Source organism: Gallinula chloropus (assembly GCF_964237585.1).
Source record: "Gallinula chloropus genome assembly, chromosome: 5".
Taxonomy (NCBI): domain Eukaryota; kingdom Metazoa; phylum Chordata; class Aves; order Gruiformes; family Rallidae; genus Gallinula; species Gallinula chloropus.
The window spans coordinates 17883295-17905736 of NC_140090.1; the positions used below are offsets into that span (position 1 = coordinate 17883295).

Here is a 22442-nt window from a genome sequence, read left to right on the forward strand (position 1 = left end):
TTTCCCATTTTCAAATAAGAGCTTCCACAAAAAAAATAAAAATAAAAAAAAAAAAATTACCAATCATCCTACTCTAATAGTGCAGAATTAAAAGGACTCATTTCCATGGCTTATCAGGTGATGGGAGCCAGAACACTGAGTCAGTGGTCACCCTGCCTAATTTCTTCTTATGAATATTTTATTCCTTATTACTCATCTCTGGGTGTCCATAAGATGCTACCAGGACTGGGGTGAGTTCTGTCTGACTGAGTTTATGCAGAGTACCTGCCTGCTCTTCCTGCCTGAGTGTTTTAAATAGCCAAGAGAACAGAGAAATGATAAAGTATCTCTGTCCAATCTATCTTGAAGCCACGTTCAGACAGGAGAACCAGCTGATCTCGCTGTGCCTCTTCCATGAGGGAGGTGCTGCTTGCAGGGGAGCTCGCAAAGCAGCACAACAGGGAGCAAGCACAGCACACAGGCAGACACCAAACAGCACTTGATGGTGATGCCATCCACAAAAAGAGAAGAAAGGGGACACTGGTAAGCTCTTTTTCTGCTCTCCATCCTCAAGTGCAATAAAATGCACAAGAAGATGCTGCAGACTTATTCAGGACATCAAGCAAACCTCAGGCACATCCTTCAGCCCTGCGGAATCTGGGGAGGCAAATTTCAGCTTTCAGTTTGGAGCATGTTTGCCCTCAGGGTAGCTGACGGTTCTGCTGCCAAATATTGTCACCCCCTTCAGCGCTAGAAGATGGCTGGACACAGTCCTTTGTACGGCACAAAAGCAAAACAAACCGCAGGGCCCATTTCCGTGCTTTCACCTGAGCGACACGTACACATCGCTCAGACCTCAGCTCTGCAAACAGCAATAAACATTCGGGTGGAGTCTCTTCCCAGTGGGACTTCCCCATGGCAAAAACATGTTGGCAGACACCCAGAGCTCGGCAGCACCTGGGGACCCAGTGGGCTCTAGGAAGTCGCACAGAGGACACTTGAACCCAGGTAGTGGGGGCTGGAAGAGGGTTAAGTATTGCCTAAAAAACCTTCTATGGGGATGCAGGTAAGAAACAGCACGTGTCTGGTTTCCCTCAGCTGGAATTTTTGAGTGATAAATGCACTGACTAGAATGAGGCAAACAGAATCCTCCTAACTTCTTGGAAATTTTTATCTGGCACAAATAGCACTGCATGACCTTCCTCTTAAAGCTTTCTTGGTGCCTAGAGGATGGAGGAAGGTAATTTGATACTAATCTTTACTCTGGAAAAAAATAACAGAATTGTGGAGTAACAGGAGGTGGGTAAGCTTGCACTGAGGGCAAGCACAGATTGAGAAATTCCACATGTAAAAGGCTGGTCAGTAAAATGGCAGATGGCATTCACAGCAGATATATATGAAGTGAATAAAATAAGTAAATAAATCTCAGGAATGAGATTTGGCAGTTATGATGGCCACATTCCAGGAAACAACAGCTCAGTCAAAAAGTCAAATTGAACCTTAAGAATCGTGAGGAGAGAGAGAGAACTGAGAAGACTGACCTGTCCTTTTAATTTCATTTTTTGTCATTTTTTGGAGTTCTGATCCCTCAGAAAAGAATATTAGAAATGTAGGGTATCAAGAATGATGAGCTGCTTCCACAAGAGCAGTGACTGAGCAGGCTGGGACTCTTCAGCCTGGAAAAAGGAGAAGCCTCAGAGAGGGTACAACAGGTCTACAAAATGGTGAGTGTCATCAAGGCGGGTGACTACATCAGAGCAAGACCTTGGGGACAACAAACAAAGCTAAGCTAGCAGGAGGAAAGCTCAACATGGAAAGAGGGTGGCATTTCATCATTCAACGGGTAGATTTATCGATCTCTCCACCAAGTAACTCCGTGAAGGCAAAGAGTTCGCGTGAGTTCAAGAGGAAATCATCAAGCACTCAGAGGGGGAAATCCAATGTGGGCTGTTAGATACACAAATCTTAAAAGGCTCAGGAAAACCCCTGAATGGTTGGGCGTCGAGGTAAAACTGAGGGAAGCTTTAGCTGTGTTTGCCTTGTCCTGTTCTTCCCCAAACATCAGTCTGTGCCGCCACCCACGAGAGGCAGAACACGCGGCTGAACAGACTCTTGTTCTGCACAGCTGCCTTCCTGCTCTTTGTGAGGTTTTGTAGCCATAACAGCAATTCTCTTCTTAAAAGTCCAATTACCTCATGTTACAACAGCCATAAGGACAAAAGCTTGATTTAGTACTATACTGTTGCCTTTTGATGCACTAATTAAAGTGTAGAGGACTGAAGAAAGCCACGGGTATGAAACACAGTCAGTTCTGCACACAGAAACCTCTGACTTGATAATCAAGCAGCTGACAGCTCCACAGCCCATTTGAAAAGCTGGTTCAAAGAAAATGTTTAAGAACCTGTTATTTCAGTGTTGAGGAAAACTGCCCAGAGAATCTGACCTTGGCAATAAAATATTTATTCTCCTGATCGCCTGCTGACTAGGGAAAAAAAGAATAGTTGACCTGCTAAAGGAAGAAAGTGCTTAGCACTTTTTATGTCTTAGGATGACAGAAGTGTAGGAAAAAAAGAGCTCAGGTTTCTGGTAACTTGATATGGACGTATTGCAAAACCTGCAATCAGCAGAACCACAGAAAACGTTGAAGGCTAGTTCATCTGATGCACAAGTCATAAAATCAACATGAGATGAAAGCTCAGTAATAACACATAAGACTATAAAGCTTTATAAAAGCAAACAACTGTGCCCGAGGCCAAAGCTCCCTGAGAATCTACTAGCAATCCAACAGGAATGACAGTACAAGGTTAACGAAGCAGAAGATCAAATGTGAGAAACACCAGCAGATATTCTGTACCTTTTAGGTGACTTAGCAACAGAAAGATGGGGAAAAGGGGTAAGTCTGAATGAAATAAAAGCTTAGGCCTGGAAAATTAGGCCAAAACTACCAATAACATACACCTTCAATGTTAAAAGAGAGTGAATCGTCAAGACAAAATGTCTGAAATCAAATGTAGCTTTAGGAAAGCTTGAGAGAGTTCAAGCAGTGTCTGGACAATGCCCTCAGTCACATGCTCTGACTTGGCTGGCCCTGCATGGAGCCAGGAGTTGGACTTGATGATCCTTATGGGTCCCTTCCAACTCAGGATATTTTGTGATTCTACTACTGACTTCTTTTGATTAAATGAATATAACTTTTGTCACATTGGAACGAAAAGGATCTATTAAAACCAAGGTTTTGATAACAGGCTTCAGCATATGTTTTTACAGGGTGTGAAAAGTCAACAAGCAGAAATTTATCCTGAGTAGGAATTCTGGCAGAGCAGACCAAGCTACCTCTAAGCAGTGACCCCCATATCACTTAATCCTTGATCCTGTGTGGTATGAGAAGCTGAAGTGCTGTCAAGTTCCTGACTGCAACTGGAAGTCTTGATGTTCTGCGCGTTTTTGACATAGTCAGGACTGAGACAAATCTTTCTTACACTAAAACCCCACAGAATTATTGAGTGATGAAATACATTGGCCCAAATGAAATGAAGTTACCCTAAACTTTTGGAAATGTTAAGCTGGAACCAAGCAGTAACTTCTGCCTCCATAATGGTATGACCAGAACGCTCCATCTGGGGAAAACTGCATCCAGCTCCAAACAGGTCAGCTTCCACATTCTTATAGTTTAACTGAACTGGTTGCCTTTCTTGATTTCTTAAGAAAAAGGACAGGTAATTAAAAAAGGAAGACAATGCACTAAGAGTTAAAGAAGCTAGAGAAGAGAGATTTTTGTTGATTAAAAAAAAATGTTTAGAAAACTCCTCAGGAGTTTTGAATAAAATTTTAACACCACAAAGTCCACGTTCGTTCTTTTCACACTGTGAAAAGGATGGCAAATAAAATTGCATTTTAAAACACTGCCTTTTACTTCTAGAATGCAGAGCCTAAAAGCCTGAAAACCTGTTGCAATATCCTATTTAGATAGCTGTGCTCCTTCCCACTTTTGTTTGAAAGTAAAAGGAATGCTAATGTACGAGTGGAAGAGTTCACTCTCCGTGTCAATGAAACTGATTGTTTTTCACCCTGACATTCCATTTCTCTGTATGAAAACCATGTGTGGGATGAGGCATCATATAACATCCATTATTTGCACAGATGGTGGACAAAAGGGTTTTCACTTTTGATCTAGAAAGAAATAGGAACTTGGGTCACAACTGCTGACAGCACAATGAGCCATGAAAGGTATCATGGGAAAGCTTTTAATCTTACATTAAAGTTTAGTTTACATACTTTTAAGGCAAACAATGACATTTTTCCTAGAAAAACACGCATGTTGTTAACATGAAAACCTAAAATTATCTATTTACATCCACATGTTCTATAGCTGTACTTTGGGATTGCCTATAAAGAGCCTTACTAATAAAATGGAATTAACATAAACAAAACCACAAAACCACTTACCTCTGCACAACTTGACTCCAGCTCAGGAGAGACACCATTAAATTCTCCTGCTTTTTTGCAAATGTAGAAAGATCTGTCTTCACATGTTTTAACTTTCCAACGTCCCTCCTAAGGGAGTAAATAAGTGTAGTGCATATGTATTCATATTCTCATGTATACCTATACAAACACACACACTAGATTACACTCACTCCTTCTAACTTTTCACTAAAGCCCAGTAATTCTTCTCACTCCGTTTATTTATCCTTAGACAAATCATTTATTTCTACCAAGACTCTCAGTCAGACTGTTGAAATCAATCCCACAAAAGGGTTTTCCTCTTTGAATCACTCTTTGGGATATAATGCATTTTAATTAACTAACACTATGGCACAACACTGTTCAGAACAGACAGGAACTTTCTTCCTATTATAGCTCTTTGAAAGATCAATCTTCATATTTGAACAGTCCTTACTCATGATATTACAAAGGGTGTATGATACAATTTTCAGACATCTATACATACTGGACATGTACCAAAAAAGAATGCCTGAAGAATTGTATTTTAAACCTCATTTTCCCATGTATTTTACATTTTGTTTGTTTACACTTGCAAACTGACTAAAATACTGTTCTGTGTACCTAAGCCCCAAAATTTTACCAAAGTACTATTTTCTGTTTCCAACAGGAATCTGCTTTTCCAGGTCATCCTAGTGTCTTAGCTTTCCCATGAGATAAAGTTCATAACCTGGACACACTACCGAAGAGACAACAGAAACCCCTTTTGGTCCAGTTTTCACACTTCAGCCAAATATACTTCACAACAACAAAAACCAAAATGATGCGGCCTATTTTAAGTCACGTGTTAATGAATTTAAGTACAGTTAGCTGTAAAAGTAAAGCACATTTATGTCCAAATTATGAAACAATTGACAGTGCTGTGAGTTGTGATTTGTCAGGACATAACACTATTTGAACACTACTCCCAGTTTTACACAACCTGGCTGCTTTGGGGGTCAATCGTCCTGTTCTCAACTTTTATAATGTTACGTAGATACAGACTACTGTCTGTTTTTGAAAGATACTACATTAAATTTATACATATTGACAGCAAGATAAAAATTGGCCCAGTTGACAGTTTTTCAAAGCATGACTTTGAAGCTTTCAAGCCAAGGACCGATGCATCATAACTTATAATGTAAACTACTTGGTTATTAAATTATTTTACCAAAATAGCTACTCACATTCGTTCTCTTCCATTTGGCAAGTTTTCCATATGTAACATTTTTTTATTGATCATAAGCTCAAAATCTATGATTAATTTTCCGTGCATCAGCACTGCAAAATGCATTGGTTTCTACATTGCATCTATCACATGAATACATTAAGAATCAAAAGACAAAGCCTATAGGTCATGGTTTGAAAAAGTAGACACTGAGAAAATAACTTCTTATGAGCCAAAACACGAGTGTCTTCCTCTTTCAAATAATAAAAGGAAACTTACAGGTCCTTGTGCTGAAACACAGAGTTGTCCTGTTCTTTGAAAGGTGCTAGGTTCTTGGCTGTCCCAGTTTGTAAATTTTACTGGGGTGCCATCTGACCACTCAAAAACAACTGGGGTGCTATTGCTGTATAACCCAATCCACGTTTCAGTTACATTTTCTGTAAAAAAGAAAGTGAAGAATGGTGAAGAAATAATGCCTGATTTTCCTGTACCTTCCACGCCACTACGCAAAATTATTCCTGGGGTTTTCCTAAGAATTACCTTCTCTTGGGAGAACCAACCAATCAACCAAATCGCTGTATGAATTTCAGGAAATCACACTGACGAGATAATGTTCTGCTGCCCTTGAAGATTGAATTGTTTTAAAAATAGATCAACATACAATAACATGATTTGAAATCATGAAAAATACCAATTAAGAGCGTATGCACCTTTTTTTGAAGTGCACGGGGCAGAAAGCCTGACATGGAAGGGCAAGATTCTTTTTTCTAATCTCCCATGGCACACTCAGCTTTAGGTTTCTCTGAGTGATGCTTTTAAGTTCCCACGACAGCCCAACAGTAGCCACAGCAGCTGGCAAACACAGGAATGACAAGCCTTGTGGTTTGAGGTAACATCTTGACCAATTACTGCAGCTAGAGAAAGCAGGCAGGCTTTCAGGCATGTCAGCCCTTCCCCTGAAAGGAAGCCGGAAACAGAAGCAGTGGAGTTCGAAGCCAGATACAAAGCTGAGAACAATCACATCTACCCATTCCAGCATCTCTGGGAAAAATGGTGTTTGTTATCTATGGAAGGCGTGAACGGGAGCGAGGAAGATGACACAGTGGTTCGTCTCCAAGGAGAAGGACAGGCAGGACAGCGAAGAGGATGGGTGGCAGGAGGGATAGTAATGGGAGATGATGTTAAGTAAATCCAGTGCAATGCACCATTCTGTGGCCAGAGCTGATGAAACATGTCACTGTGTACCAGCTCTGGCACATTCAAACTCACGGCCCAGCTGTGCAGCTCTGCCAGCACTCCAATGTCAACTGCAGGCACAAAATGTTTACTTTTCTTTGCTGCTGCTATGACAAAAAAAGTCTGGGTATTGCAGCACCCAGTAGCTTTTGATCAAGTTCCTTGTGCAATTATGCTACCTCTTAGAAGAACGTGGACTAGCAGAACTCCTTTGACACACTCCGCTGCCATCAGAGGAGAATCTGCCAGCATACCAGAGGCAGCAGCTCTGCAGTGCGGGCAAGGGCAGGATGAAAGCAAAAGATACTCTGCATTGGGATTGCTTCCAAACACAATTCTTGCATAAGGATGATCACTGAGTATTTTGAAATGCTTAGGAAGGAACAAGCCAAGACCAGGAAAGGACAAAAGCTAGTGTGTTTGCTGTGGTCTCATTGTGTTTAATTAGTTGATTCATTCCTTTATTTAAAGCACGATTGCTGGCGAAGGCAGCGCTGTGCATTTTTAAGCCTCCTAGAAGGAGCAGGCATCGTGCTTTCTCTTTTTGTAAACATCATTCGGGAGTGCTGCGGAAGATGGTGCTTCAGCGGCTAACAATGTCAAAGGTCTGCACAAAAGAGCATCATGAAACACTTCAACAAACACTGCACAGAAAATCAACTCCCCAAACTCACCACTTTCAAGCAAGTTAAGGAGCAGCTCTGCATCTGCCATGGAGGATATACTAATGAGCTCGTTATTGTCAGCTTGGCATGAGATAAATGCATCGTTCCAGCTCTTCTCCTCTTTATGAAGTCTGTAGCAGTTGCGATTGTGTGGGTACCAGCCAGCGTCACAACGAGTGGCATAATACTTCCATGTATCTTTTAATTAAGCATACAAAGTTTGTGTACATTAGATAGAATTGCCAAGGTTATGCTATGTTCATAACGCATTCAGAGCTATTTTTTTTAATCTTCAAATGCCGAAAACATTCATCCAAGCTGACTTAAGGAGGCCAAAACACATGCTCTATGGAACATCACCTACCAAGCAAACTGAAATTTCTCCCACTTTATTTTAGGATTCAACCATTTGGGCTGCTAGACTAGTGCAAGCACATTAATGGATCTGTTATTCAGTTTAAAACATGTTTTATCTCCCTTATTACCTCCAAACACGATTCAAAACCAGCTAAAGCTCTGTCAGATGCATTGCCTCATTATCTGAAACAAGCAGGGAAACTTTCTTTTAAGTTATTGGGAAGAAGTTGAATCTGTATAACTTGTTCTTATCAAAACAAAAAGTAACATTGTAATAAATTCAGTTCTCTAACTTTCTCACAGAACGAGAGTCTGAGACACTAATATCCTGCACTCATTATATAAACACCTTAGAAATACATGTACAATGATATTTTTGTACATCAAAAATAGAGCATGGCATAAAAATAACTGCAAGTTTTGAGCTGTGCTTATACAACTTTCTTCTCTGTGGGCCACTGGTTAACTCCCTCCAAAGCTGAATACCTATTTTTAAACTCAGAAGTGTGGCTCTACTGTACGATACAGACAACGAGCCTCTGGCCATGTAAGGAACCAATTAAATGCTATGTACATTAAAATTACTTGTTAGCTTTTAAACTCTCAACATGTTTTAGAGGGCTACATTTAAACAAAATGTATTTAGCTTAAACCAGCAAACCCATTCTGCTGACTTTATATTCAGGGGGTTTCCTCTTGTCCTTCCACACCCATAAATAAGGTACAGCAACACAGAGAGACTTACCCCATGTTTCATACTCTGTCTTGTTTAAATACTTTTTACATATAAAAGGCAACCCGGCTTCACACATGTAACTCTGCCAGCCATACTTCAGTTTTGAGCTAAACACTCCACAATGATATTCTCTATAACGGTCATCAGAGACACCTGCCAACACATTTTTGAGAGGCACAAATTATGAAAAAAAAAAATCAGTTCTTACTTGTAAGATGGCATTGTAAAGGCTCTCAGCATCTTACTGAATGAATGCCTCCCCACACTCCTTCTAGTAATGTTACACCAATACCACAGGCAGCTGAACAGTCATCACACACATGTGGCAATCCTGCCTGGGCTGCTGCTATCAGATGAGAGGCTGAAATCAGCTCCAGTGTCTGTGTTATATCTGCTGGTGGGCAGACCTCAAAATACAGCAAACTGAGTCACAAAGTTCCTGTTAATGTGGTCATGTTAATTACAGCATGTTAACTTGAATGAACTGAAACTCCTTTCCTCCACGAAGCAAGCTACAGCACAGCTTTTAAATATGCAGCTGGAAACCTAAAAACACTTTAAAAGTAAATGATGAAAGGCCTAGATCATTAATGCTTTGAACAGGTCATCTCAACTGGTGCTACATCCTTTGAAGGGGCTTTTAGTTCATGAATATGAATAAATATTTCTCAAATGGAAAAAAAAGCAAGAAAAAAAATACTACACTCATTCACTTGATTTACTTTCAAACATAGCTGTAGAAACAGCAGTCTTGTTACAGAGAACACACAATTACACTGCTATAACATATCCAAGAGGAACATCAAGTACTTGCTGTCCAGTTCACAAACGCAAGTGGTGCTCCATCTGACCATTGCCAGCCAGCATTCTGCTCCAGGCGATTCAGGCCCATCCACAGCATCATGTCCGTGGCATTCAGCTGCTCTGAAACAGGAAAAAAAAAAAAGGCATGAAGTAATTCATCATGCTTTGCCCATGTTTTAAAATATCTACAGGTACAGATCTGCTCTCCTGACGTCTTACAACAGGAATCAAACAAAACTTCATATCAGTCTCCAGAAAGTTCAGGCCCTTTTGTTCTGTCCTTAGAAAAAATCTATTACTTTGTTAATCAACACAGAGATGAAAATTAATGAATTTGTAAGGCTGCATCCTTCAAAAGCTACTCAACCTACAACCCGTTCCTGCAGAAGTTATTGCTGACCTTAGAAGTTACATCTAGAATGCCAGCTTGCTTCAGTTTTCCATACACCAAACAACCTCCAGTCCCTGGACAGCCCGCAGCAGGCTTATAAAAAGGCTAATGAAATAATTTTTTTAACTTCCTGTTAGTTTACATCCTGCAATTGAAAATCAGCACTAATGGGAAGAAATGGGCAAGAAACCCAATGCAGCCTGTTGCATCATCAGAGCCCTACCACTCCCTAGTCCTCTTGGTCCTCCCCACACAACCTAAATACTGTCAAAAGGCTCTGCAAAACTCATCTGAGGTGCCTGCAGCACAGGGAAAGGAAAAGGCTTATCAGGGAAGGAGTACCACCCTCTTATGGACACAGAGTTGACACTTTTTCCCCCCCCCACAGGACATTTATTTCAAGCCTGCAGAAATGTTCTTGTCATTCACATTTGGTGCAGTCAACCTTGCACAGAACACCTAACAGGAGAAAGGAGCACCAGGGCAGAGTGGAGAAGAGGTAAATATTTGTGTAATTCACCAAGGAAAACGAATATGCTCCATAATGGCAGCTGCAAGAATGAATGGGAGTCTCTGTGGGGAGGGAGAATTAAGAGAATCGCACCCTCAATGTAACACATACCACCTCTTCGGGACTCGGGTTATTAAGGTGGTCACTCACCTTCACCCTTCCTTTTCAAACAGCTCTGCTGATGCATGTTACGTGACAAAGCCTCACAAGCAGCAACAGCAGAGACATCACACAGACTATTAAGCTCCAAATCTTACTCTTTTTTCGCAGGTAAAGAGGAATTCTAGCTACAGGTTTCCTACAAGGTCCCCAGAGAAATGTCTACTCACTGCTTAAGTTACTTATGTAGTTCTGCTCCTCAGGGTCGGTGACACTCAGCAGGTCTCCTCCTTGCAGCTGACAGGCAGCCCGTGCCTCGTGCCACGTCAGCACAGACGCAAGGTTGAACTGGTAGCAAAGGTGTGTGTTGGGGTTCTTCTTCCAAAAAACATCACAGCCACTCTCTGCTCAAAAACAGACTTGTCACCAACAGCCTGAGACTACAAACTAATCAGAAATATAACACCTCGAATAACAAATGACTAGCATCCCAATGGAAGCAGGATTATGAATTATTTCATGTCCCTGTGTTAAAGAAATAGGGCACTAATGGAACAAAATGCTGCTCCATATTTCATACGGTTGATAAAATACTCAGGACCTGATCTGCAGCTGGTGGTGATTTCCACAGCTTTCATGAAGCCAACAGAGCTGTGTTTTAACCTCTACCAGCTGACCATTTGTTCCTAAACCTGCATGTTGAAATAGGCAACTGATGAACATCTCACCCAACTTGTCAGGGAGCGGTCACTGCATCTCCTCCTATCTCACACTCAAGGGTATAAACTTACTGTGATTACAAAGTACAAGCAAGGCTGAAAACACCACCTGTTATAATGATGGCCCAGAAATCCTCATTACAAGGACACATTTACACCTGTTTTTAAGATGCTTTGGAACAGAGACGAGAAATGTAGCTTGAGCAGGGAGCGCTTTTCCAAGCCATTTCTGCTGACAGAAGATACTACTCTGTTTATTTTTGCAAGAAGCTGGAACATTCACAAGGATTATACATCTGAAATCTTTCCGATGGCAAGTACTTGTAAAGCTATTGCTTCAAAGTGTTTTAGGCCCACGACGTGTCCAAGCAGCACACGGCAGAGAAGGAACGTGCAAGACACAATGCAGTCAAAAGCAGAAGGTGATTTTGCAAGAGCAGCTCTTACCTTTGCGTGCTTTGGAGAAGCTCCCTATGTATCACCAAGACAGAGGAGAGAGGTTTAGCTGCAGAGGAAGGTCAACGGGGCTGCACAGAATTAACCTCCTCTTTGCTCACCCACTGTAGTTTTACTTTTGGGATGAGGGCTTTGGTCTCCAAAGGCCAAACGTGATAAGCTAAGATACAATTTGCTGAAGCATTTTTTTGGTGTTTTTTAAAGACGTTCCCTTCCAAGAGAAGGGAAGTAATCCAAACCAATGTATCCTAGAATTACCAACAAAGAACAAAGGTACTCCTGGGGAGTGAGTTCAAGGGGAAGAGAAGACCAGCAACATCTTACCAGCATTTGGGCAAAACCCCCACTTTTCATCTTGTTCATAGTGAGTTGTTGTGGCACACCAGTCAAATTCTTTTCCATCTCGGGTGCACTCATAATACCACTTGTTGTTATATTTAAATGGGAAAACGCATGGGAAGCCAAAAGAATTTCCCAGCAAGGTGTATGTTTCTGGAATAAACAAATTTTAGAGATTAAAAGAATGCAGACCACAGAAATCTCTTTGGTCCCATGTTTCATTATTCTCCTTTTAAGCAATAATGATAAAAGTAAAATGTCTAAAGTTGTTTTCTAATTTTAATTGCTAACAGAGCACTGCAGTTATGAGCAGCATAACTTCAGCAAATGGAATTTGGACATTACAGTTTATGAAATCTGTCACCAGGAAACTAGGTACATTCTGATAATTTACTGCAATTGAAACAACCCACCACAAAACCAGAACAATTAACATATAAAACCTGCACTTACACTTCAGAACTACATAAAACAACAGTTAGCAGAATCAGTACACTCTGAGAGGCAAACTCTACTTATTTTTTATTTGTTAGTCCATGACAGATGAACAATTCAGCATTTTTTCCCCTGCTCCTCCCACTCTTGATAAAAAGTGGACTTAAAATGTTTTTCCCACTCTTTTTGCCATTCTCTGGGAAAGGAAATGTGAAAGACAAAGGAATATTGAATAAACTTTATTTTTAAGTTTTTCTGCTGTGGGAAACAATGCTAAAGAACTGGTGTACATTCATCCATTGTCACAATCAATTAATGTCTTATAAAATATTTTAAAAGTTTTTCTCCTTGGTACTTTGAGTACCAAAATATTGGCAGAATCCAGTGCAACCAAAAGCTGTAAATGCTTTACCTCAGTGACCGTCAATTCAACCTCAGAGCTTCTACAAAAGGTCAAAGAACCACAATCACACTTCCAATGAAATTGTTTATCAAAGGTCCCATGTTGATAGCCTAAAGATCAAAGTCCTTCAACTACAGAATCAGTACATACTGCCAGGTTCCTAGAGATTTCCAGAGTTAATGGCTGGCTGCACACATATAAACCAGCAGTTTACACACTGTAAATCCCCTTTAAAGCCTTCTCTTATGAACAGATGATACAAAGATGACAGGTTTTAAAAAAAAAATAAATAATCAGGATTGCTTCTCTGTCTGTCTGCTAGCATGCTGCTAGCCATGAAGGTGCAGAGGATTATCTCAGTCCTGGCAAGAAACCAAATTCAACAACTATAGACCTCTCATCACAGTTATATAAATTTTTGCTTTGAAGGTATTGATGCCATCCCCCAGCCTGGAGGACTAAAAGGCTGGCTTGCCTGTGCACGTGCTAAGGGTGAAGGATGAGAATAGAAACTGGAGGCAAAAGATTTTGCAAATGTGATTGCTTATTTTGGTCCGGAAACGAGACTAGAACCACCTGCCTAAGGCTGAGCCTCTTGTCCCAGATGCTGCAGAACTAGGGCTAAGCCTGGTCTACTTTCATGCCATTACGTGTACATAGCAAATGTGTAAGACTTCCTGAGGGTTTAATTATTTTTCTGTCTGGTCTTAAGTATAAATGTCCCTAGGTTTTAAAGAAGAGGTGGGCACTGTGGCTTTCTCAGTTATCGCAGCTCAAGAGGAATGACTTTGGAGTTAGCAGAGGCCAGGCCCAGCTACATGTACAGTGGAAACCACTGAGACCAGGTCTGCAACCCAAACACCCAGTTCAGATGGGGAAAATCAACAGCTCCAGTCTGAGACACAGTGTGCAAACATTAGGTCTGTCTTTCTACAGAAGGGGTCAAGGTACAGTCTGTCTCTTGCCCTTCATAGCCAGTGGGTTTATCTTAGTTCTTATACCTGAAAAACTGTTCAGGTCTGCAGACCTGGATCTCGACATACATTCCTACGCCTTCGCTAGCTGTACAGAGGGATTAATCAAAAGCCTGATCTCTGCTCCCCCGTTTGGCATGTCCAGAGTTCAGGTGCTGAACGTTGCAGACATTCAGTTCATTCACGCTGCGATCACAGGCTGATTTTCAGAAATGGGAATTCCAAATCCTATGTTCTCTCTCTTTGGGTTTATCTGATAATGAAAGCTGCAGGACAAGCAATGGAAAATCCTTAGTTCCCCTTTTTATTTTATAGAAGATTTGAAATGAGCGTTTCCTGATTTGCAAGGATACTGGTGATTTTTTTGGGTCTATATAACATCAACTGTGTGGTATACTGACCTCAGCCACCGCATATAAAAAAACCCCAAAGTCTGAGTCCCAAACCACAAGAGGCTGGCAGGGATCAGAAACACTCGACCTCACTTCAAAAGAACTTGTGAAAACTTCTCCCATCTACATTCTATGGCAAAATTTTATTTTTACCTTGAAATGGGCGTTCACAGAGGCCTTCGTCATACGACATGTACTGTTTCCACTGATCAGTAGACTGTTTTTTGGCCACGATACGTTTGCTCTTTTCAACGGCTAATCTGTACTCCGATACACCAACTAACGCTCTTCCATCACAGTTCCACCACAGTGAGTATTGAGTTGAATCGCACTCCAGCATACTTAGCGGCTGCTCTGGCCTGCTGAGGTTCAGTCCCAGACAGGTACTTCTGCCTATGTTGAAAAGACGGCGATTGGACACCCATTTCCATAACATGTCTTTTGAGAGTCGACCGCAGTCTTCCAGAACAAGGCCAACTGTGTCCACTTTAATGCACATGTTGGAGTCTTCACTTTGGATAATAAATATCCCTTTATCTGTAAGAGGTGGCAGGAATAAAAGAAAGGAAGTGTCATTCTGGAGAACACAGCAATTGATCAAAAGACAAATGTTTTAGTTGGAGCTATTTAGGAGGAAAACTGAAAATATCCATCAGAATACCTGGCACTTCAAAAAATAAGAGCATTGGTCTAAATTCACTGCCAACCGAGTTTCTTTAACATGCACATCACTTGCAAGATCACAAAAAGCAAGGCTAGGTAATATTTCTCAACTTGGATAGGAAAAAAGAAATGGGCTGCCCGAAAACATCAGTCATGTTCAAATAAAAAACCCCAACTGGTCACCAAGAAATACTCAGTGATGGAGTACAGGCTTGAGTGTTACAAGTCATACTGTATCTTGTAACATAATTCTGAGGGGGCAGAGGACTGGAGGCTGCAGAAGTTTAAGGCTGACACTGCCATATTCTCTGCCACATTCATTCTTTGCTCTCTGCAGCTATAGAGGCAGAAAGAAAATATTTTGCATGGTAAATAGGAAATGGGAAGATTTATCTAAGCCACGAGAGCTGGTGGCCAAGGGTTAAAGAATGTCTTCCCTATTGGGCACATACTGTTCAACCATACGTGACTGCACGGGACCACAGCAGATGTTGTGGGGTTAGCCTGACATCCCAGATTTCTTGGAATTGTGTAGAAATTCACTGAACTATGTGACATCACATAATAAGTATGTGAAAAATAGTCAGCTGTTTAACGTCTTGGGAGCAAATGTTTAACTGAGCATATAGACCAAAAAAAAAATGAGGGCAGGCAAGGAACCGAGAGTCAGCAAAACACAAACTCCTTAGAGCTCAGCTACTGCATTCACTCTGAAACCCACTGCTGATTAACCCACACAGTTCCTCTTATGTTATAGGCAAGGTAGTTATTTTATGCCTTGGGAAGTTACACTTTGAAAGCCCAAGCAGCACTTCCATTTTGCACTGAAATTTTAGTGCTAAGTTCTGCCATACATGCTTTCTAGCTGCTGCAATCCACCTCCCCTAACATCCTGATGCAATAACTATAACACCAAAACCTTCTGAAACTGACATAGCCCACATCCAAAGTATGAGAGAGGCAGAGGTCAACCCAGACACTGTGTTTGGGTTTAGCACATACAGTTTAGACACAGCTCTAGAAAAGAAACATATTTCGAAGCAGCAGTGGCATGGTGCTGTGTAACAACTGTGTAGCATCACCTGCATAACATACAAACACACAGCAGCACAGAGAGGAATGCAGACCATGGAGAGGATTTCAGTTACAGATTCTTCGCAGAGCACATCAGGCAGGCTGACTTACAGAGATGACATGGTGCAGATTGTACCACTGGTGACAGGGGCTGTTTTCCACATGGCTGTAGGCATCAGCAGCTTGTGATCCCATAGAAACAGGGACAAGCCTCTCTGACTGGCAGCAGGTGAGAATCAGCCAGTCCTACCTAACTGCATCTCCCAAGCACCTAACAGATGCCCTACATTAAGCCCTTAACTGTTCGGGGGGCAGAGCAAGGTTCCTTTAATCCATCATATCTCTACAGCTCTCAGGTGTCCAAGCTCACTGAAAAACCATCAGACACTGCACTGTGACAGATACCCAGCTTGGCCCTTTGCTTTCCAGTCTTCTGTGAAGGTATGCGTTTAGTGCTGGTTTCATCCTTCTTATCCAACCAAACCCTCCACGGGTGACACAGGTGTCTCTATCCACATGGCCAGAAAGGGTTTCTGCCTCTGCTAGCATATGTCTTTCCCACAGCAAACTTATCTTGGTTGACCAAGAAAATACACTGTTAATTTGCTAGATAAGTGGAAACTGGGATGATGTTAGTACCAGTAAACACTTATTAAAGAGGTTAATTCACCAGTATACCAGGACTCATACTTAAATAAACTTCTTTTGCAAACTCCCAATCTACCTCCAGGGCACATAGCACCTTCCTGGAGGTGGGGGTAGCAATGCTGCAACCCAAAGATGAAGGATTCTCAACCTTCGGATGCCTTTATCTGTAAGGCTCTCAAGAGCTGTAATGAGTGTTGAGAAAAGATAAGGGTCTCACATCCCCACACAAACAACCCAGCTGGGCGATCTCCATTAATAACTGCATGCTTCCCCTATTTGTTCTGCAGCAACTTATGCCAAGATGGACCAGGCCATAATTCTCAAACCATACAGCACCCTTCCAAATGTCAATCCCATTCTGTATTTGGGGAACAGAAGTGACAAGAACACTGTGCTGGCCTGACTGTCAGCTCAAGGCAGAAGGAAGACACAAGAGGTGGCAGGCTCAGCAACAGCTCCACAGAACCTGTCTCAGCCCTCCCCTCGAGCGGGGCAATGAAACAACTAGAGCAAAACCAAAACCCTGGGAATGCCCAAGGGCTCCCCTCCTTCAGCTCACAAAGCTACACCATGTGTTTCACAGGTGCTCTTATAGAAAGGTTTTGTTACAAAGCTCCCGGGCTTGGGGAAGATTCTGTGCCCCAAATCCTGCAGGTGAAGAGGTGAAAAGGGCTGTACAAGCCTGCAAACCCCCAAGGACCCAAGCACAGACCAGCTGGCCTATGCTTTAGGAGTCAACAGGGTAGATGGAAGGCATCCCACTTTGCCCTCTTCCAGGGCCCTCCTTTACAAAGGACAAGGTGACAAGAAAGAAAGTCCCAGAAGTGAAGCCAAAAGCTAATGTGAAGCCCCAGATGAAGAGCTGATTGCTGACCAGGACCTCCAAGTTCCTGTTTACTTAGGTTGGACACGGCTAATAGTGAATAAAAGGCTGTAACAAAACTAGGAGAACAAGTTATCTTCATTTCCTTCCTCCCCAGCTCCCACTTCCTTCCCAACCCCCCCAATGCAGAGAGAATTGCTTATGCGGTGACAGGGAAAAGAGCTGTAATTTATTAGAAGCGAGAAGAAATCCTCTGTGTTTGCTCCAGGTGAAACAAAAGCCACGGGCAGTGGCATAATAAGCAGGGACAACGAAAGGGGCACTCGGGGCCGTGCCAGCCCTAGGCTCCTCGCACCTCCGAGACCTTAACCCCCACCCCCGAAACCCCGCGGGCCGGTGCCGTGCTGACCCTAGCAGGAGACTCGCCCCCGCCTGGGCTCGTTCCGGCCACCCCCAGCGCTCAGAGCCGCCTGGCACGCGGGGCAGGCAGCAGGGCGGCCCCCCAGCTTCCGCACCCTGCAAGCGGCGCACGGGCGGACGGGGCTGGGCTGCGGCCGGCGAGGAAGAGACCGGCTCCGTCCGGGACCCGCCGCTGCAGCCGACCGACCGACGGCACCCCCAGACCCACCGCGGGGCCCCCGCTGTGCGCACGCCGCCCCCCTCCTCCCTCCTTCCCTCCCCGGGCCGGCCCCCGGAGGCGTCACTCACTCCGAAGGGAGGGCACCTCGTCCCGGCTGAGGGCGGCGGCGCCCCGCGCCGGGCCGCGGCCGCCGAGCAGCAGGCAGCACGCCAGGAGCCGCAGCCGCACGCCCAGCATCGCCGCGGCACTGCACGCTCCCGCTCCGCTCCGCGGGACCGGCCCCGCCGAGCCCTGCCCCGGGGAGGGCAGAGGAGCGATCCCACCCCGGCGGCGCCCCGCGGCAGGGAGAGGGGCGGGGCGGCCCGGGGGAGAGGCCCGCGGGTTCCCGCCGTGCGGCCGCGGGAGGGGAGCGGGGGAGGTCGCGGCAGGCTCGCTGGAGCCGCCCGCCCGTGTCCCCGGGAGGGGGGGACGCCCGCCGCAGGAGAGCGCTCGGCCGGGCATGGGAGCTCCTGCAGCTCGGGCCGTCTGCCCGGGCTGGAGTGGTGCATTCAAGCGGACAAAAAGCTCTGTATTAATCGTACTTTCCATCTGAAAACACTGCCGGCTCGTGCCTGCACTCCAGGGGCTTCTGTCCTAAAAAGAACCAGAAACCACCACATACCCAGGCATCCCGGAGGTTGGGGACCACTGTCAACACAGTCCATGTTGACACAATTGCTGCTCTGTCCCCTGGCAGCCCCACTTCTACAGAGACTTGGGCTTTCAGCTGGGTCTGCTGGTCAAGTCAAAGTCATTTTATGTTTTGGCATGCAGAGAAATAGTTACCTTCTTCCACTGTGTATGTCCCTGTCTTCAGTCAAGTATTTGTGGGAGCTGCCCCACTTGGGTTGGGTTTCAGGCTTAGGGAAGCTATGAGTGGTGGGGAGAAAGCCGAAAGCAGAACCGCTCTAACCTCTGGGTTAAAGATAGAGTGGTTTTACTGGAATCAGCAGGACAGTTCAGTTTTCATCTGCATAAGCATGTTTCTGCATTGTTCTTTATGCATAGCAGACAAGTATATAAATACACATAGACCTATATGTAAACGTATAAAAGTGCAGTGCTGGAGCATAACTGAACTGAAGTTCTGTTCCCGTGTGCCCATCCAGTTGTGATACAGGGATGGAACAGAAACCTCCGGGCTCTGGGGGAGCTTCTTGCTGGTAGTTTGGTAGAACACGAAATTGAGAAGCAAGTGAGGCCGAACCCTTAGAGAAGCAGATAACTGGGGAGTGGGGGAAGGGTCTCCCAGTTTAACAGAAGATAAAAATGTCTGGCAGAGAACAAACAGCAGGAAACATTGCTGAACAAGCTGTTCTAGAAGTGACCTGACTTTACAAGACTGGAGGGTTGTAAGTCTCAAGGAACTGTAACATACCCCTCATGAAAGCTGCAGCTTTCAGAGTGTTTCAGATTCTGAAGCAGCAGCCTGTTAATGAGCCATTTAATGAGAATCGGGCCACTCAGAACTGGCTACATCACTTCAGGGTGTTTGGGCTTTGAGTACTGAGCTCCAGAAAAGGGCTCTCTTGCTCCAGAACCTGCCTCTAGGTCACACTGGGAGATCACACTGTGTTCGTGGTACTAGATTTAAAAATAAAGGTGTCAGTGAGCAAAAATGAGCCTGCTCTGGGCTGTGGGAAGAAGCCCCACCTCAGGTGGATTGTTCTGGTCATTTCAGTAAGATCAAAGTGTGCATGTTCTGATTACAGATTCCTAATAACGTATCAATAATGTTTTTGTAAATATTTTACTGAATGCAAATTAGCAACTTATTAATTCTGAGTTGTTTTCTTTGCCTTTTTTTTTTGATAGTCAGAACTTCCTCTTAGACTAAACAGGTTTTTACTGTCTTGAATCTATTCTGTTCTTAACAAACTGTTAAAACCTTTCTAGTGCAGCTGCAGTTATACTGACCTAGGTGTTTATAGCTAAGCTATACCTAATTAACTGCAGTAATAAGACATCTTTTTTGACATGTAAAACCAATATGGTTGGCATTATTTTCTGAAGTAAACTTAATGATACAGTTTACGTTATCTTAGACAATAAATTGTATAACTTTTCTGTTTATTAATCTGGTGCTTTACCTGTCTTTCTGCAATGCATTTGCTATAGTGATTTGGGTCCTTTGTTTAATTTTCCATCTGGAAGCCATTTTTGGGTAAATGTTTTTCTCTCCATTTCTCTGTTGATGATCTGTTCTCTTTTTGTGAGTACTTGGACCCATATATATATATGCACACACACACACACACACATACACACACTTATATGCACTTATCTGATCTGGTTTTGCCTTTGCTATTTAGGTACTCGACAGAGATGTTCAATTCCTTCCCCTGTCTTTGCTTAGACTTTAACTCAGCCTTCTGTATGAGACCTACACACAGATACAAACGCTGTATGTGTTCAGGGCCCTCATCCACAAACAGCCCTCATCAAATCCACGCTGATTCCATGTTCTCACAAACCCATTGCTTTTCCAAAGCATACACAGATCCAGTGTGTAACGTGCTCAGTGTCTTCTCGGGCAGTGCTGAAGTCTGAAGGCAGGTGTCTGTTTTTTTTCCCTAGCAGCCAGAATGGGAATACCAAACCAAAGTTTAGCTGGAAAGAAAGAGCAGACCAAACCTGCTTGCATTAGCCATGCTCAGCAGGCAGCACCTCTGTCTTTTTCAGAGGCACCATCCTAGATGCCATTTAGCTCTGAAAAATGACAGTTCCTGGGCATCTCGGATCAACTCCCAAGTTTGTATTCATCTTCCCTTTCACTTAACAGTTTTCCTGTTTACCCCAGGCACAGAACTATTCCCAATTATCAGCTCTGCCACTCCAGTTACACCTGGCTACAGGCACTGCTTTCACCTTCCCAACCTCCTTGGACACCTCCCACCCATGCCTGGCATTTCTACGGTGTGTTTCTGTTACACCACTCCACCCTGCCACGCTCCTCGGTGATCGCTGCAGCTGCTAGGCTCTGCCATTTCAGGCCCCATCAGCCCACATGGGGTGAGACAGCCCCATGGGACAGCATATAATGGACAGGTTCAGGTTAGCTGAAATCTCCAAAGTGCCAGTTTCATGTCCACCAGTCAGAATGTGTTGGGTTTCCTTTTCCTGATAGTGACTCCAAGTTTTATTTGTTAGCTGTTCATAGCTTTAGGCTAGAATCTTCTTTTTTTTCCTAGAAAAACTCCCTTTTAAGAGTGACACTGGGAGAATTAATACAGCCTTATGCTGCTAAAACTCTGCTAGACAGCTGCTATTCTTGCGTGGGCACGCAGTGGTGAGAGTAACTACCAATGTGTCTGTTACTCTGCCCCATGAACCACGCCCTGGCAGTGAGTCCTCACCTTTACAAGCCCTTCACCTGTCCTCTCCCAGTAAGTGCTCACTTGCCACAGGTCTGCCATAGTTTGCTGTAAGGTAGATGCTTTAGTATTGGGTAGAAATTTTCCTGTCAGTTATAAATCTAACATGTTAGACTGGCTGTTCATTGGCAGCAGTATCGAATTCAGTAGCAGACAGACATTCATGTAATCCATCGGATGCAGCATTAAGAGAGAAAAAAAAATCCAATACTGCAAAACTTGCAATAAACCCAAACTGTCTGATGGGGCCAGAGCTGCCTCTGGCCTGTCCCCATCAGCTTCCCTGTTAGCTTCTCAAAGCCTGTCTTTGCCTTATCCTTTCCCTTTGAGATCCTTGGCACAAGCACACCGGCTACGTCACTCATCCTTCCGTGTAACACAGGCAGATTTTGCCATTCTTGTCCTTTTCTCATGAGGGATCCCTCTCCACGCTTACCCAATACAGAGCTGCATACAAAATCTGCCTGCCTTACCTGTATTTTTTGCCATATTGGAGGCTTTTAAGCACGTCCTCATCTCACTGATACATCCACACCAGTAACATGCTTTTCACATAATTTTAACCACCTGCAGCTAAAGGAAAAATGTACCTATGCTAATAAATTATACACACGGCCATTCCAGATGCCTCTCAGCAGTGGGGCTAGAAGGACATTGGTGAAATAGAGGGTGAAAAGAGGTCTTTTCAGCATCCCAAACTTGTGTGCTGCATCTCTGCAGGGAACACAGGGAAAACAGGGAAGCGGCTGTGGCGCTCTCTTACCCTTTGAAGCCCCTCTCCTGCACTCCTGGAGGGGGCAGGGGTGCTACTGTACCGTGCACGGAGCAGCTCTGGGGTTGCTCTTGATTGCCTTTTACTGAAGAGAAAGGCTGGTGTTAGGTCAGGACTTGCTGGCCTAGACAACCTGTGGCTGGAGACGCTTTCCAAAGTCTTCCTATCCCTGTGAACTAGCGTGGCTTTACAGAGCTCAGAGCCCTAAGGTGCAGCTGATCCGATGGCTAAAGCATTTCAGGAATTTCTTATGTCACGGATCTCAGTGTTTACTTAAATTTTCAACTCCGGCAAATAAGCTAATTTTTTGCTTAAATTTAAAG

The 22442-nt window shown here is 43.7% G+C and overlaps 1 protein-coding gene across 2 annotated transcripts in view; it reads right to left on the bottom strand.

Annotated features, from left to right (window-relative positions):
• PLA2R1 (phospholipase A2 receptor 1) overlaps positions 1–18171 on the bottom strand; it is a gene marked incomplete at its 5' end in the record, with an annotated part of 40106 nt that extends 21935 nt beyond the window's left edge. The window contains 9 exons of one of the 2 annotated variants that reach the window (XM_084265756.1): positions 4426–4533; positions 5909–6066; positions 7540–7728; positions 8633–8776; positions 9434–9547; positions 10659–10832; positions 11928–12095; positions 14300–14683; positions 18063–18171. In XM_084265756.1, the coding sequence (XP_084121882.1) occupies positions 4426–4533; positions 5909–6066; positions 7540–7728; positions 8633–8776; positions 9434–9547; positions 10659–10832; positions 11928–12095; positions 14300–14683; positions 18063–18171 (1548 nt within the window). The remainder of the gene's footprint in view (positions 1–4425; positions 4534–5908; positions 6067–7539; positions 7729–8632; positions 8777–9433; positions 9548–10658; positions 10833–11927; positions 12096–14299; positions 14684–18062) is intronic. The other variant, XM_084265757.1, reaches the window with a different exon arrangement.
• Positions 18172–22442: the final 4271 nt, after the last annotated feature.